The 17,192-nt window shown below is 47.6% G+C and overlaps 1 protein-coding gene across 12 annotated transcripts in view; it reads right to left on the bottom strand.

The window, feature by feature from the left end:
- Window positions 1-17,192, bottom strand: part of Nav1 (neuron navigator 1) — a 255,035-nt gene that overhangs the window by 75,780 nt on the left and 162,063 nt on the right. Inside the window, exon 1 of one of the 12 annotated variants that reach the window (XM_048809673.1) lies at window positions 85-723. The exons of the other annotated variants lie outside the window; for them this stretch is intronic. Coding sequence (XP_048665630.1) covers window positions 85-133 — 49 coding nt within the window. The 5' untranslated portion in view covers window positions 134-723. Of the gene's footprint in view, window positions 1-84; window positions 724-17,192 lie in introns of those variants that run through there. 12 annotated transcript variants of the gene reach the window in all.

The following is a 17,192-nucleotide window of genomic DNA, read 5'->3' as shown; positions in this document are numbered from 1 at the left end:
GCCGGGGTGCTGGGGCAGCGCGCGGTGCCGCAAACCCCACCCCGGCTCGGCCGGCTGCGGGCGGGCCGGGGGCGCTTACCTGCGGGGGGAAATTGACTGTCCTTCCCGACCTGGGCAAGGGCAGATGAAGCATCTTTCCCCAGCTCAGGCGACCATTCACCGGGAGGGCACCTAGCGACCCTCGGGACTGCCCTCGCTCGACACGCGGTGGACACCCGACAAGATGTGAGCCTCCGACCACGAGGAGGGCCAGAAACCGAACCCTCGCCGGCCCTCCGCTCCCTTTTCTCCCCGCAGCCGGGCTCGTACTTACGGCTCCAGCTGTACTTAAAGCGACAGAGCCCTATTTCCCCGTCGCTGACTTCTGTCCCGAGCCCCAGCGATGCAGGCTGCGAGCGGGCTCTTTAATGCCCAGAGCAGGTAGACAAAGAGCCACCGCAGCCTCCACCGTTCCGGTGGCCTCGGAAGCCTGAAGGTTTAGAAAAGGGCTGGGGGCCTCGACCTCCACCTGGGCTGCTCTGGAGTTAACCCCTGGGATGCCAGCTGTGGTCCGGTCCCTTGGGCGCTCTCAGTGCAGGCAGAAGGGGGCGTGAGCAGCGGGGCACTTGCAGGTCTCTCCAGCCAAGGTGCACCGGTGGGTACAAGGCTGGGGAGGCCTGGGCAGAACCCTCTCCGCAGAGGGCTTCTGCTCAGCCTCTTCCTGGCCCCTTTCTATGTTTTTAGAAATTAGTTAAAATTGGAACATAGCATCACTGCATCCATCGCCTAAAACAAGGCTTAGGGAGCGTGTGGTGGGGGTGAAGGTCAGAGGGGACCTACATATTGCCAGAGGTTGACTCAGGATCCTTCTGGTTGGGCGGTATGGCAGGCTAGTGTAACCTCTGCCGGAAGTATTGATACCCTCAGGGGGCGGGACCTAACATCCCTCCAACATTCAGCAGACCTCAGCTAAGATGATAAGCTTGCTTGTCCCTGGCGAAAGAGCAGTTCACATCACTCAAGGGTCTGTCCCAGAGGCATTAGAAGCTAACTAGTTAGGAAGAAAAGGATCCCAAAACATAAAGGTTTTAGTGTAGGGTTAAAAAAAAAAGTGGGATCAGTAGCAGGTCCCTTCAGTTAGGATCCTCTCCCTCTCCCCTTAGGGCCCACATAGCCCTGTAAAAGAGAAAATAGAGTTGCAGAGGGCAGGATTGCTGCCCTCCCTCCAGATTCCTGTAGTCCTCACTCTGCTCCTGGAAGGGTCCCCATTCCCAATGTGAACTAGGCAAGCTGAAAAGACTGTTTTAGAAATGGATAGATTGCATCTGCAGTTCTTTTAAGCAAGGAAAGCAACTATGGTAATTACTTCATTTAAAGCAGCCACGCCCCCCAGCAGCCCCCCAATACTAAACTAAAATGACTACTAATCCCAAAGTGTTGTCTCTGGTGTTTGGGCAGCTTGGATAGATTGGGCCACATGTGTTCTCTTAGTCCTGGCACCCCCTTTTGCTTTCTGGACCTCAGTTTTCACAAATGTTAAGGAAGCAAAGATTTGCACTCCTGGATTCCTTCCTATGCTCCAGCCTTTAAGGTGTGGATGGTGCTCTGAATCCTAGGGCTGGCCCTTTCCCCTTCACATCACCCAGTCCTCTGATTCCAGCAGCACTGGCCAAGGCTGCAGCTCTACAGGGATGAACCCCATTTTTCTGGTATGTTTGGAAACTGGGGATTGAACCCATGAACACCACTCTACCACTGAACCACATCCCCAGCTTTTTTTTTTTTTAAAGACAGTTCTCATTAAATTTTCAAGGCTGTCCTCAAAATTCCCCTTCCTTAGCCTCCTGAGTAGGTTTATAGGTATGTGCCACTTGCATCTGGCAAATCTCATTTAAAGGGTAGAAACCTCAGCAGAGGGATCCATCTCTGGATTCCTGAACAGTCTGACTGGGGGAGGTTGGTTTTTGCATTAGAGGGTACACACCAGGACCAAGTTTTCCAAATATGCTTTGAGATCAAAGGTGTGTCAAAAGCTACAGTGATCCTAGACAGATCCCACCTTGACAGGGGGCAGAGGTGGGAATAGCATGGGGGAAATAGACTTTTATGCCCTTTTCTCCGTCCTGAGTGGTAAGAAGAAGTACCAGCTGCCAAGGAGATTGGTTTTGAGGTGTATCAGAGCAAGGTGGGTGGTTCTCCTAGCACATTCATTCTTCTATCTCAGTCCAGGATGCTATCCCTGGACCAAGCCCCTATCCTGTCTCTCCATTCCCATGCTGTCCTGGGCCTCCCATCCTCATCATCACCCTAAATAGAGGGAGAGTGCAATTCCTCCCCTAGGGAGCTCTGTCCCAGCAGCTGTGTTAGAGCGAGCTTGGGTCATCTGGGGAACAGCTTACAGCAACAGCCATAAGGGATTCTCTTTAGTCTCAGTCTAAGTAAAATGACTGTCTCAGCCAGAGGAATGTCCTCAGCAGGGGATGTTGTTCTCCAGATCTGGCTGTAGGTTTTCCATAAGCTTTCCTCCTTTGTGGCTTTCTGGGCAGAGGTGGGGGAAAGAGATTTGAGGCCTGGAAGGGGTAAGGCACAGGGAGTTTACTTGAAAGGAGAGGGATGTCCTGCAGGCAACTGAGCAGTCGCTAAACACTCCCTCACATCCTCCAGAGCCCTGTCCCTCTTCCAGTACCTGGCCACCTGTCTACCTTTCCATCCACCCTCCCCTGCCCACTTTCCCTCTTTCTCCCCCCCCCCAACCATGGCTGGGGGACCTCCACTGTGAAGCAAAGTCTCAGCTAGTTCTAATCCCAGCGGAGGGGCTCTCTGAGGAGTCTGGACTGAGGATCTCTAATCTTCAATTTTGGATTGGTTCCTTAGCTGCCAGAACCCAACAGAAACTGAGGTTCCTGCATTTGCCACTCTTTCCATCCTCATGAGATGAGTCTCTGGGTAGTGTCCACCTTCCTGCTTGACAGAAGCTAGTGGGGGCTTTTACAGGGAAGGGGCAGGGACCCAAAGGCTTTGCTACTTAAACAAATAGCATGCAAATTAGCACCTGCTATTTTCAGCCCACAGGTCGAGGCATTTTGGGAAATTGGGCAGCAGCATTGAAGAGAAAGGCTGTCTGGGGGCTTTTGTGAAGACTGGAAAACAGACTTCCTGTCAACAGCCCTGCTCTTGTGCTTGAGGAGGCCCTGACCTTGCCCATCACGGGGGTGCGGCAGACAGGGGGTGATATGGTGGCCTTGACTATAGTGATGGGGAGCATGCAGAGTGACTTTGAGCTCTTCTGAGTCCCAGGCTGCATGACTGAAGCCTGCAGCAGAGGGAGTGGGGGACAGCTGAGCCACACATGGTGGAGGGGGAAGACACCTGCTGAAAGGGAGCTAGGAGTCAGGCACTTTTCCAGATAGAAAACCCAGCCAAGAGGGCAAGAAGAAAAGGGCCCATCTATCTTAGATAGGGCTCCTCTGTGCTATGCTGGTGCTTCTCTTCAAAGAGCCTTTGGGAGCCATGATCTCATTTTTCTCCCCTGCCAGCACCATCAGAATGACTCTTTACTAGGGAGAAACTGAGGCACAGAAAAGCCACGAAATGTCCAAAGCAAGGGCAGGACTTAGTGCCTGAGGTCCCTCAGCAAGTTCCTGTACAGGGGGTGATTCCTTCTCCCTGCCCCCACTACCCTACCTCAGAAGATCTCTGGAGTCACCTAAACCCAATCCCAAATTCCTCTCAGTCAAGATTCCATTTCCATTTTTGGTACTGGGGTACTGAAGACTGAACCCAGGGACACTTTACCACTGAGCTACATCCCCAGCTCTTTTTATTTTTATTTTGAGAGAGGGTCTCACTAAGTTGCTGAGGCTGGCCTCGAACATGCCATCTTTCCGCCTCAGTCACCCCACCCTCCCTCTCAACTCAGTTGCTGGAATTACAGGTGTGTACCACCATGCCTGGCAAAGGTTCGTGTTCAACAAACAAAACATCCAAAGATAATTTCTGGGGGGCTCTGGTTGTCTCCTTAACAATAACCTCAAAAGATTAATGTGGTTGGTTAGAGATGGGCAAAAAGAGAGAGAGAGAGAGAGAGAGAGAGAGAGAGAGAAACTTGCCAGGTACTTTGCTATGCTCTTAATCCCAGTGTCATTTGCTTGGGCATGTCTGGGGCCTGGCTACACACTTGATTTCCTGGTGAGCCTCTGAAATGAGACCCTTGAGAAGATGAGGGGCTCAGGATGGGCATCCACCACTCTGTCCCTTGAACTGCCCTCATTCTTCTCATTCCTATCAACTATGAAGCAATTTAACTCCTCAAATGAAAAGCTCCTGCCCCTCCACAAGTCCCATCCAGTCAGAGAACATTTCTCTGGACCCATGGGTGGAAGCTTGACTCAGGGACCCTTGTGCACCCTGGACAGGCTAAGTTGGTAGCATCTGAGCAGAGGCAGGCATGTCGTGAAAAGAAAGAGAAAGAATTAAACCAGAATGGAAGGGCAAGGAAGGAGGAGACAGGATTTGGGAGAGGGACTGTGTTGAATTAACCCTTACCATGGTGAGATGAATGGGGAATTACCTGGCCACATCCTCTGACCCCAGCTTTCAAAAACCTACCCCACATCCCCAATGATCCCCTGAATTCTTAGGGAATCATTTTTTTGCGAATTTAATAGAAATGTCTAAAACAATGATCCCTATCCTCTAGGTAGCATTAGTTTTTAAAGTATGTGGATAATTTTATTCTATTCAACCCAGGGATCTAAAGTGAGGCAGGTATTATTATACTTGCTTCAGCACAGTAAAAGCCAGAAAAGTTCAAAGAGTAGCTTAAGGTAGCCAGTCAGTCTGGAAGCCGTGATGGTGACTCCCAAGTCAGGAGTCACGGTGACCTTTTTAAGATGGGGTCTCACTATATTGCCCAGTCTGGGCCCAAATGATCCTCCTGCCTTAGCCTCCTGAGCATATGGGACTACATGTGTGCTACCGCGCCCAGCTCCCAGTGGACTTCTTGACCTGATAGCATTTCTGGGTCTTCCAGAGCTTCTTGCCTGTGAGCTGATGAGCTTCCCTCCTTTCCTCTCCTGACCCAGCAAGGCTCTACCTCTCCTCACCAACCTCCAGGCCCTTTGAGGAGGGATACCAGGTAGCCTGGACCAGACCCAGTTCATTTAGTCGGAGAGTCTCGAACATCAGAATTGAAAAGGATCTTCTGGTTCAACTTTCTCTTTTCCACAGAGGAGGAAACGAAGCTCAGAACATGCAAGTGATGTGCTCAAGACCCCTCCGCGTTACTCAGGCCTCCTGATTCCTGAGCCAGGGATCTCTCTAACAGACAGTGGTACCACTTCTTGTGAACCCCGTCCCTGGAGCCAGTGGGAGGCTCAGACTGGAAGGTTTTGAAGGTTGGTCCTTGGGACAGTCTGAATCGGGGGCATTGAGCGTCAGCAGATGCACTGTGGAGTGTTCCAAAGCCCAGCCCTCATCCCAGCTGAGATTTCTCTGGGGTGGCAAATGAACCAGCTGGAGGAAGGGGCCCTGCTCCCAGCTGTGTTACTGCTCAGCAAATATTTATATAACCTTTGAGGAGACCTGCCTTTCCCACCACCCCTGCAGCTGGGAGCGGCAGCAGAGAGGGGAGCCCCTACCAGATCTTATATAGTGAGCTACCGTCTTGGGCTAGCTTACCATCCTGCCTCAGCCACGCCAACGCCATCAGTGTGCCTTTGAGAGCAGGGGACAGGACAATGGGATGGGAAGGGAAGGGAAGAGAAGTGAGAGAGGCTGCCATGCCAACAAGAGGGAGAGTCACTGAGCAGATACCAGCCTGTGTGCTCGCACATTTGCACATGCACACCTACTGCGTCTCCCTCTTGCCCTGTGATCTCTTCTCATAGCAGCCAGATTGACCATGTGAATACATGGTGGATTGCATCACCCTCTTCCTTGAAGTCCTTAATGGCTTCTCCTCTCACTGAGAAGCAAAGCCACTGTCTTCAGTATGGCGCACCTAGCCCTGCCTGTCCTCCTGACCTCATTTTTGACCACTCTTCCCTTTGTTTACTCTGTGTCTGCCACACTGACCTCCTTGTGGTTCCTTGAACATATGCCCATTCTTGCCTCAGGCTCTTTGCACAGACTCTGCCGTTTGCTGGATGGCTGTATCCCCAGTTATCTGCATCACTGACCAAACAAGCCTTCTCTGATCACCCTATCTCACGTCATCCCCTCCCCCATCACTCTCTGCCTTTTATTGAGCTTTACTTTAGATACACAGCACCACTTAAACTATGATATATTTTTATATATCCATGTGCTTGCTTAGTGCCATTTCTTATTTCATATACGAGTTTAATAAAAAAATACTCATTTTTTTCCCCTTGGTATATCCACAGCATCTGGTATACAGAAGGTACTCTATAACTACTTACTGAATGTATGAACGAATATCATGAGGGAGCTTAGCATCATCTTTCCTTTTGAACAATAAGATGAAGTACAAAGACGCTATGTAATACCGAGGTCACGTAGGTGGTGAGAGGCGAACTGAAAATGCAGAAAGTTCCATATACTTTGCCTTCAAGAAGAGGAAACTACCACAGGGACAGATAGGGACATAGACATGGTATAGCTACTGCCTCCCAGACTTTAATGAGATCACTCAGCTGGAGACTCACACAGGGAGCTCCTTGCCCTTTTCTGAATTTCTGGCTCAATTCAGAAAACAGGGAACATCTGGGGCAAGTTCACCCCTGCATGTGTCTGGAACGAAAGGCTATCCCCCAGAGCCCCGCTTTAGAAACTCGTGGCTTGGAAAGGGGCAGTGACAACCAGATAAACTCTGTCCCTCATCTTATAATTATGCTCAGCAGAATGTCAGCAGTCCTGGGAACCCCTGCTGTGAGAAGTTCCACCACCAGAGCCTGTCCACATGGCCATGCATGAATACATAGATAGTGTCATTCCTGAACCTCCCCTTGTCATCAAAACCACGGGGGCCAGGACAGAAACCAGACATGGAAATAGAGGAAGACTGAGAGATTGAGAAAGGTGACCAGGGAGAGGAGGAGCCGAAGAAAGGGGCCAGAGGAGGGAGCAGTCAAGGGAAGAGGACAGGAACTAGATCAAAGATTTGTCCTTATCTCCCAGGCTGGAGATGCCCCACAAGAAAGAACACAAGCCAGGCCACTTCAAGTATCAATTGGCTAAGGGAGAAGAGGAGGTAGGCTGGTGAGAATCCATTTGTCCTGCTCTGAGTCAGGCCCCCAGGCTGGGTTCAGGGTCACTCACCCCTCTCTGGAAGTCCCTCCACCTTTCAGACACTCTCTGTGTCTCTCTGGCAGCATAACAGCAGGCATATCCTCAACTGATCTTGTGCGCACACAGCCTCTTTGTATCCAGCCACCTCTCACACATGTGTTCAGATGGATTTTACAATGTCTGTCTCTCATTCCCACTCCTTGGCCCATATCACGAACGTGCTGGCTCTGTTTACCTATGGCTCATGCCCCCCATCTTCCTATCTTCCATGACCCTCTTCCCTATCCTCCCTATCTTCTCTCTCCATGACCAGCATATTCAGTGAGTGTTGACCCGTTTCAGGTAGCTACGTGCTTTAGGTCTTTGGGGGCCGGACTCCTTTCTATTTGCTTCTAATCCATATTTTGATGCATCTGCCTGTATTGTTCCTTTGTTGCCCCAATATACGGGAAGAACAATTCAGTGTGCAACTCTTTGGGTACCCCGGTAAGTCCCCTGCCTGGATTGCTGGCTTTTCTTTGACTGTAGTGAATGGTCTTTTGCTGCCTGGCCAGGGACATCTGATAGCCCAGAGGCCAGAGCTGGCCCCTCATGAACATCCCGGGACAGCTCAGCCTTTGAGCTGAAGTCAAACAAGGAGTAGTATTCACAGAGGTTTGGGTTGCTCTTTCTGCTATTGGCCCAGAGCTCCTGGCTGTGGCCACATTTGTGGCTTTCCAAAGCAAGGAAGATGGGAAGGTCAATTAGGGGCATTCCAGAAGGGGGTCTCTAACAATGATTCATTGGTCAGTCGACAGCATGGCCTAAGAACCCAGGCTGCTGGATTGAGTGAAGAGAGAAGACAGGATATTTGTCCTTGGGAAGCTCCTACTCAGTGGAAAGCATATAATCCCCGCCCCTGATATGCTCCCAGGCTTCAGGGACACAGGGGGGTACGCACAGCAAGGAGTGGGTCTACTGGAAAGAGCACAGGACATGAGAGTCAGGTTCCAGGCCTGGGTTCCACTCTGATGCTACCACTTTCAAGTTATGCAATTCTGCCACATCAGTTAAGCCGAATTCCAATTCCTTCACTTATAATTAGGGAAAAGAAGATCTAATTCATACTGTTAAGATTAAGTAACATAATGCCACACTAGTATTTTGTAAAACTTAATGTGCTATACAATTGTTGGAAAAATCATAAAAACACAAGTTATTGTACTTTTATTGTACTAACGATGCACACAAGTTCCAGGACAACCCTGAGTTAGATAGCAACCATATTGCAGTGAATGAATTGGGGAAGCCTCTCTGAAGGGAGAGAATTTGGCAAAGATGAGTGGGCAACTGTGCTTCACTATCCAGGCAGAAAAACTCCATTGCACAGATGGCCTTCATAGCTTCAATGTTCTAGAAACCAACCAAAAGGCAGGGATTTAACATCTACTGAGCACCTACTATATGCCAAGTATACTATAGACATTATATACCATTACATCCTAAGAGCAAACCTACTTTCATATTACTAGTCTTCCTTTGAATAAACAGCTTTCCTGAAGCCACAGAGATGGGATCTGAATAGTCTGTCATAGTTCTAAACTTGTGCCTTTTTGATGACATCAAGTAGCATGGGATTTCCAGGCATCGCATGAGCCCAGATGGCTTATCACAGAACATAAGGGCATGGAGCAAAGGAGGAGGCTGACAGAAAGGAAAGACAAAAGGACAGGTAGACAGGCGGACAGGGCTAGTAGAGAAAAGTCAATGCCATTTCAACAGTTTCCTCAGCCCCAATCCATTCCGGTTGTCAACCAAATTGTATGTCATCATGCTCAGTGAAAATTTCAGCAGCTCAGTTGTAGGTTAGTAGGACACACAGAGGAGGGGGCCCCTGCTCTTCCACTGGCATCAGTTGCTATGGCAACTAGCATACATCCAGCAGTCCCTTTGGAACACCTGGCTTACTCTATCCTTCCCCCAACCTTGTTGGGTGTGAACAGACACTGGGACACATATTAACGCTGCACAGAATCAGAAGTACTGTCTGATACTTTGTTAAGAATTAAGGGGAGGAGCTAAAGATGTAGCTCAGTAGTAGAGCACCTGCCTAGCATGCGAAAGACTCTGGGTTCAATCCCTAGGACCACCCGAATCCCTAAGCTTCGTGTGCCTGCAGCAGTAACCCTCAGATTCATGCTTCCTTCGCCTCCCTGTCCTATTCCCCACCCCTCTTCAGTGCTTTCTGAGATCACCTCCCAAATAAGCCACTTGCACTCAAATCCTGCCTCATATTCCTCTAAAAGGGAGGACAGCAGGGCACGGTGGCACATGTCTATGATCCCATCCTCTCAGGAGGCTGAAGCAGGAGAATCACAGTTTAAAGCCAGTCTCAGCAACTTAGTGAGGCCCCAAGCAACTCAGTGAGACCCTGTCTCTAAATAAAATACAAAAAAGATCCAGGGATTTAGCTCAGTGGTTAAGCATCCCTGAGTTCAATACCCAGTACCAACAACAACAACAGGGGGTGGAGAGACATGTATTGTTGAGGACTCCAGTGCCACAGGGCTGAGAAATAGGACTTTTTTTTTTTTCTTTTGCAGTGCTGGGGATTGAACCCAAAGCCTTGTGCATGTGAGGCAAGCACTCTACCAACTGAGCTATATCTCCAACCCTGAGATATAGGATGTTTAAGGGGTGATTGGGGGGCTAGGTTGTGGCTCAGGGGTAGAGCACCTGCCTGACATGTGCAAGACCCTGGGTTTAACCCTTAGCACTGCCAAGAAACAAAGGGTGATGATGAGGTCATGTGGGCTCTGCCCTTATGAATGGATTAATGCGATTACTGTGGGAGTGAGTAAGTTACTGTGGGAGTGGTTCTCGAGAAAAGGATGAATTAGGCCTCCTTTGCCCTCCTGTGCATACTCTCTTGTCTTTCCACTTTCCACCATGAGATGATGCAACAAGAAGACCCTCATCAGGGGCTGGGGATGTGGCTCACGCGGTAGTGCGCTCACCTGGCATGCGTGCGGCCCAGGTTCGATCCTCAGCACCACATACAAACAAAGATGTTGTGTCCGCCGAAAACTAAAAAATAAATATTAAAAAATTCTCTCTCTCTCTCTCTAAAAAAAAAAAGGAAGACCCTCATCAGATGTGGCCCTGCAATCTTGGACTTCCCAGCTGACAGAACTATAAGAAATAAATCTCCATTCTTCATAAATTATCTAGTCTGTGTACTATGTTACAGCAGGGAAAAAATGCATTAAGTCACCAGCCCGAGATACTTTTCACATAAGAAATATATGTCAGAGTAAGGCACACACAGCCCAACTAGCTAGGTCATGATGGGAAAGAGGTCATGACCCTTGTGTGATCCTGTGCACAATTAACTTAGCTGACTGCATAACTGCATGCTATACTCACAGCCCAGATCCCAAGCCACAGATGGGCACACATAAAAACACTGCATAAGCCGGACGCGGTGACGCACTCCTAACATCCCAGTAGCCTGGGATGCTGAGGCAGGAGGATCATGAGTTCAAAGCCAGCCTCAGCAATTTAGTGAGGCCCTAAGCAACTCAGTGAGACCCTGTGTTTAAATAAAATACAAAAAAGGGCTGAGGATGTAGCTCAGTGGTTGAGTGCCCCTGAGTTCAATACCTAGTACAAAACAAAACAAAACAACAACAACAACAACAACAAAAACACTGCACGAACAGGTAAAAACAGGTCAGAATATCCACTTTGCTCGGCAAATGTGTAAGTTTGTCATCCTCCAAGTGAAGAGCAGAATACTATTTTCAAGCATGAACACGAACACTCACTTTTTCAAATACTATATTATCATTTAAAATGTGCATTTAGAATGTGTCACCTTGCTAATGTCTGTCATCCAATGGCTAACAACAGCTAACATTTATTGAGCACCCATGACATCTAAAGTAGATTTAGTAACTGCTGTAACCCTCACATGGATCTTAACAGAGTATGTGCCATACTCTGCACATTTTCCAGCAGAGGACACTGAAACAGAGAGGAAACAGAGAGGCAAAGAACTCATTCTCTCTCGGGAGAGGAAGATCCAGGATTGAAACCCAGGCAGTCTAGCTCTGAGCCTTTACTGTAACCACACTACTGCTCTGCCAATCTGTGGTACGCCTGTGCGAATAAGCCTGCTCTCAAAAGTCTGTTGAAGTAACTGCACACTTGCAGGACTAAATATCAAGACAGTGTGACAAAGCAAAACAAGATTGTTCTTTGGGACAGAAGTCAAGGCCCAAATTCAGTATAGTCATCTGCCAATTTTAAGAAACCTTATTTTGACACTTTAACAATTCCCTAAGACAGAGGCCATCAGGTAAATGAACAGAACATCAGGTTGAGATGGAATAATAGTTTTCAAACCAACAGCCTTTTATACTTTTCAGGGCACGCTTCCCTATTCTCTTCCACTTGATCCTCACAAGGCAAAAATAATCACCTTTTTATAAAGACCCAAAGTGATTAGGTAACTTGCTAGTGCCACACAGCAAGCAAGAGATATGCTTAGGACTGAACTCCAGATCCTGATATTAGACCCGTGCTCCTTTCACTGCACCACAAAGACGTATCAGTTAGAGCTATTGGGTATGAATCTGTGAATCAGCGCTGTAATTTTAAACATTATCCTCAAACAAGGCAACAATCGTTGTGTCCTTTCCTTTACTGTGGGTCCAGTAAGCATCTTTCCTTCCTTTTCGATCTGAAGTTCTTTAAGGGCAGAATCCAAATTTCTTTTCTGGACTTGAGCCTTGGGTCCTCGCCAGGACATCCCCCTATCACTCCCTGCCTCTGTCCTTGTGTTTCAGGGGCAAAAAACAGACCTGGTCCATCTGCCTACCAGGCGGGATGCTGAAGAACTGGCAGCAAAGAGAGAAGTCAAAGGCAGAAGAAGAAACAACTCTTTCCTGTCCATTCACACGCAGAAGGTTTCTCTTCATACAAACTGTGCAAACCCAGTGTTCATGCAAGACAATTCTCATCCCTGAAAGTGGCTGGTCGGGGCATCCTGGGGTCTGGGAGTCAGATATGGCCAAGCGGAAGAGCAGTGAGTAGGCTCTTTTTCCCAAGAGGAGCTGCAGAGGCAGAGGCTTCACTACCAGGCTGAAGTGTCTCTTTAAGGCTTGAGCTTACTGCCTCTGGGAGTCCAAGAGCCAGCCTGGGAGAAGGCAGAGTCCTACAGTTTATTTTATTTGACATTTTTCAACGTCAAGACACTTGAGAGCCAAGGAGGAAACGAATCCCATCTGTCCCTGAGCCCCCAAGCACAGTTCAAGAGGACAGGCTGGGGGAGCAGGGGGGAGGCAAGGAGGAGACAGAAGCCTGGAACGCCCAGCCACACACGAGGGCAGGGAACCACCTGAGAGCCACAGGCCTGGCAGACAGTCTCCACGCAAGCCCGCTGTGCCCGGGACACACACACAGAGCCCCCCCAAGATGGGGCCTGCTGACATTGGCTAAGGTTCCGTGGTCCTTGGCATGGGTCACTGGACAGCCATCCTGTGGGGGCTGCAGGGGGCACACCTCTGTCCAGTGTGAACAGCACTCTCTGGAGTTGTGGGACTTGGCGGGATGGCTGCTCACTTGGCCTGCAAGCTCCCACCCGTCACTGCCTCAGAGCCCCATCCCAGCCCATCCAGACCACCTCCACCACAGACAGAAAGGGAGCTGCTGAGAGGCAGACCCACTCACGGCTGGGGGAGACGGGAGGGCCTCCAAGCTCCTGGCCACCTGGGAAGCCTGTGGCCCCATCCCCAACATCTGCACCACCTCTGCAGACTCCTGGCCTTGACTCCCTCCCGCCAACCCTGGATGCCAGGGATGGGGAGGACAGATGGCTAGGAGACTTATCTTCTTACTTAGATTAAATTCCAGACCTTCCTATTTTTAGAAAAACAAATTCCTTTTCTTTTTTTTTCAAGTGGTAAAAATGGCCCGAGCTGTCATCTAGGACAGTCAGCAGCCAACTCGAAGTTGTCTGCAGTGTCATGATTTGAGAATTACCCTGGCAGGACTACTTCTAGTGTCAAGCAGGGGATCAGTCTAGGTGCCAGCATTTAAGAGGACAGTTGACAACTTGAGAGCTTCCAGAGGAGGGTGACCAGGACAATGAGGGGTCTGGAAAACGGGGTCATTTTACAAAGTACTGAAATAAGCCGGGGACTTTTTTTTTTTTAAATGGGGAGGGGGGGTGTCTAAAAAATATCTGAGCAATTGTTAAGTATGTGTTGACATATTTGGATGAGGAGTTACACTTATTCTATTTTCCCCAGTGATGGTGTTTGATTTCATAGGCAAAAGTGGAGCAGATTTCAGCTGAATATTTAAAAACTTTCTTAGAACTTAATTCCACGTGAAATGGAATAAGCTCCCTGTCACTGTGCCCATGCAAGCCAAAGTCGAAAGACTGGCTGTCAGGGACACTACAGGGATGTTTGTACTAGATAGAAGGCAGACTGGTCCAAAACCACTGAGAAGCTTTAGAAAAATATGGCTTCCTGGGGGAGCAGAAATTCCACACTGGTGGGTCCAAGATTAGGCTTGGAATCTGTATTATTATTATTATTTTTTAAGTTCCATCAGCTACAAAGTTCAGAAGAAAACGGAAGAAAGCTGCATGACATTGGATTTGGCAATGACTTCCTGGATATGACATGCAAAGAACTGGCAATGAAAGGAAAAAGAAGAAGAAAAAAAACAGAAACAAAACAGAAAAACCGCACTTTACCAAAATGAAAAACTTTAGCCAGATGCACACATCTGTAGTCCCAGCTACTTGGGAGGCTGAAGCAGGAGGATCACTTGAGCCCAAGACACAACCTGGCAGCTTGTTTTCAAAAAGCAAAACCCCAGACAAAAACAAACAAACAAACAAACAAAAAAACAGAAAGCCTTTTTTTGTGAATGAAAGGATACTATCAACAGGATGAAAGGCAACCCACAGTATGGAAGAAAGTGTTTGCAAATTACATATCTCATGACGGATTAATATCCAGAATATATAAAGAACTCCCACACCTCGACAACACAAACCAAATAATCCAATTAAAAAATGGGCAAAGGATTCAAACAGATATTTCTCCAAAGAAGATATACAAAGGGCTGGGGATGTGGCTCAAGCGGTAGCGCGCTCGCCTGGCATGCGTGCGGCCCGGGTTCGATCCTCAGCACCATATACAAAGATGTTGTGTCCACTGAGAACTAAAAAAAAAAAAAAAAAAGATATACAAATGGCTAACAACCATGAAGATGCTAATATTATTGGTCAGCAGGGAAATGCAAATCCAGACCATTCCTATTAGGATGGTTATTTTCAAAAAGACAAAAAGTAACGAACACTGGTGAGGATGTGGTGGGAATGAAAATTAGTACAGTCATTATGGAAAACAATATGGAGTTTCCTCAGAAAAAGAACTACCATATGATCCGACCATTCCACTACTTGATGTCTGCATTTGTATTTTTATTGCAGCACAATTAATAATAGCCAAGATATGGAATCAACCTAGGTATCCACTGATGGATGAATGGGCAAAGAAAATGTGGAATATATACATGTACACATATGTGTGTGTGTGTTTGTTTGTGTGTGTGTGACTATATACACAAATAAGGTAACATTATTTAGCCATAAAAAATGAGATTTTGCTATTTGCAGTGACATGAATGAAACATTATATTCTAACTTATATGTAGAAGCTAAAATGTTGATCTCATAGAAGAAGAGAACAGAATAGTGGTTATCAGAGGCTCAGGAGGAGGGAGGGAGGGATGGAGAGAGAATGAAATTGGAAAGAGAAATAACTTCTTTTTTTCTGAGGTGTTGGAGATTGAACCCATGCTAGACAGGGACTCTAGCACTGTGTCATGTTCTGTGCTACAACAGGATAGGAGGAATAACTTCTAATATTCTATAGTTACCAATAACTAATTGTAATTTTCAAAATAGGTATTAAATAGAATTTTGAACGTTCCCAACATAAAGAAATGATAGAAGTCTTAGGTGATGGATATACCAATTACTTGATCTGATCACTACACATTGTATACGTGCACTGAAATATCACACCACACTCCATAAATATGTAAAACTGCTATATGTCAATTAAAAATTATGTGTGTGTGTGTGTACATTTGCAGTGCTGGGGATTGAACCAAGGGCCTCAGGCATGCCAGGCAAGTGTTCTACCATAGAGCCACATCCCCAGCCAGAAATAAAATTATAGTTTTTAAAAAAGCACAACGAAATACTTTAGTGCTATATTTTGAATCCTAAATGCTCCCCAAATGCCCATGGGCTGCAGGGTTGTTCCTGGTGGAGCCTTTAAGAGGTGGGGGCAGTGGGAGGCCTTAGGTCTTTGGGGTGTGCCTTCAAGGAGGTTGTGGGATCTTGGTATCTTCTGCCTCCCTTTTGTCGTACATGCACTCCCACCATGATGCACCACCCTTGCCAAAATAGGCCCCTAAACTCTAAAACTGTAAGACCAATAAACCTTTCCTCTTTTAAAGCCAATTATCTCAGGCATTTTGTTACATTAAGGGGAAAGCTGACTAACACAGTTAGGATGGCCATTATTTTATTTTAAAAAAAAGCAGAAATTAGTAAGCAGCAAGGATGTAAAAAAAATAAAACTGGAGGAAATGTAAAATGATGTAGTCTCTGTGGAAAACAGTCTTTATGGTTCCTCAAAAAATTAAACAGAATTACTAGACAATCCACAATGCCACCCCAAAGAATTGAAAGCAGGGACTTGAATAGATATTTGTACATCAATGTTCCTAGCAGTATTATTTCCAGTAGTCAAAAGGTAATACAATCCATGAATGCATGAGTCGGTAAATGAAATGTGGTATACACCTGTAACAGAATATTATTCAATCTTCAAAAAGAAAATTCTGACACATTCTACCTCATGGGTGAATTAGATGACATTATGCTAGTTAAAATAAGCCAGTCATAAAAAAAGACAAATATGGTCTGATTCCACTTATAGGAGTTACCTAGAGTAGTCAAATTCAAAGAAACAAAAAGTGGAACAGAGGTGGCCAGGGGCTGGAGGTGGTGGAGAAGGGAAGGCATTGTTTAATGAGTGTGGAGTTTCAGTCTGGGTAGATAAAAAAGCTCTGGAGATGGGTGGCCTTGATGGTGGCATCACAGTGTGAATGTACTCGGTGCCACTTCAAAATGATAAACATTGCGTACACTTCACCCCTTTTTTTTTTTTTTTTGGCAGTGTTAGGGATTGAACCCAGGGCCTTGTGCATGCGAGGCAAGCACACATTTTTTAATATTAAACTTTTGAAAATGTGTGATTCTCGGGGCAGCTGGCGTTGCCCTCTTCATTCTAGTTTGTGGACTTGTCTGGAGAATTTGCCTTCTTCCTCTTGTGAGTGGCAAGCAAGCTGGGAAGAGGCGTGGTGTCTGGATGGAGTAGGAGCTGATCAGAAGCTGACAGTGGCATAGGAAGAACCCTCAGGGCACCCTCCCCCAGCAGATAACTGAGAGCACTGAAAAAGGGTCAGAGTCACGGTCATCCTTCCCGGCTCAGCAGGATCGCTTGGCGCCCACTGTGTCACCCAGTGGAGAAGGAGGGAGCCCAGCAATCAGCCGCACTTGTCTGGTGGCCCAGCCCTGGGAGCGCCTGGGAATGGCAGCTGGCAGGCGGCCCTGGCCTACAGCAGAGGACCAAGAGTGTCACCATGTGGGGGAGTGTCACCACGTGGGTGAGAAGGGAAGTGCTGAAGGCGGCCCCTCCAGGGACCAGCCCAACCCATTTTCTGAATGGGAAAAACAGTTTTCTTAGGAAGAGGACATTCTCTAACTGACAAAATCTGGATAAAGACCAGAGTGGGGAGAGGAGGACCCTGAGAAGTCTGAGCGAGGGCAGCTCAGGTTTGCAGAGTTTAAGATTTGCTGGAATCCAGGATGCTCGGTGTCTCCT

This window comes from Marmota marmota, unplaced genomic scaffold (assembly GCF_001458135.2).
Source record: "Marmota marmota marmota unplaced genomic scaffold, marMar, whole genome shotgun sequence".
Classification (NCBI taxonomy): Eukaryota; Metazoa; Chordata; class Mammalia; order Rodentia; family Sciuridae; genus Marmota; species Marmota marmota.
Note: the sequence above shows the minus strand (reverse complement) of the source record. Positions and strands in the feature narration are given on the sequence as shown.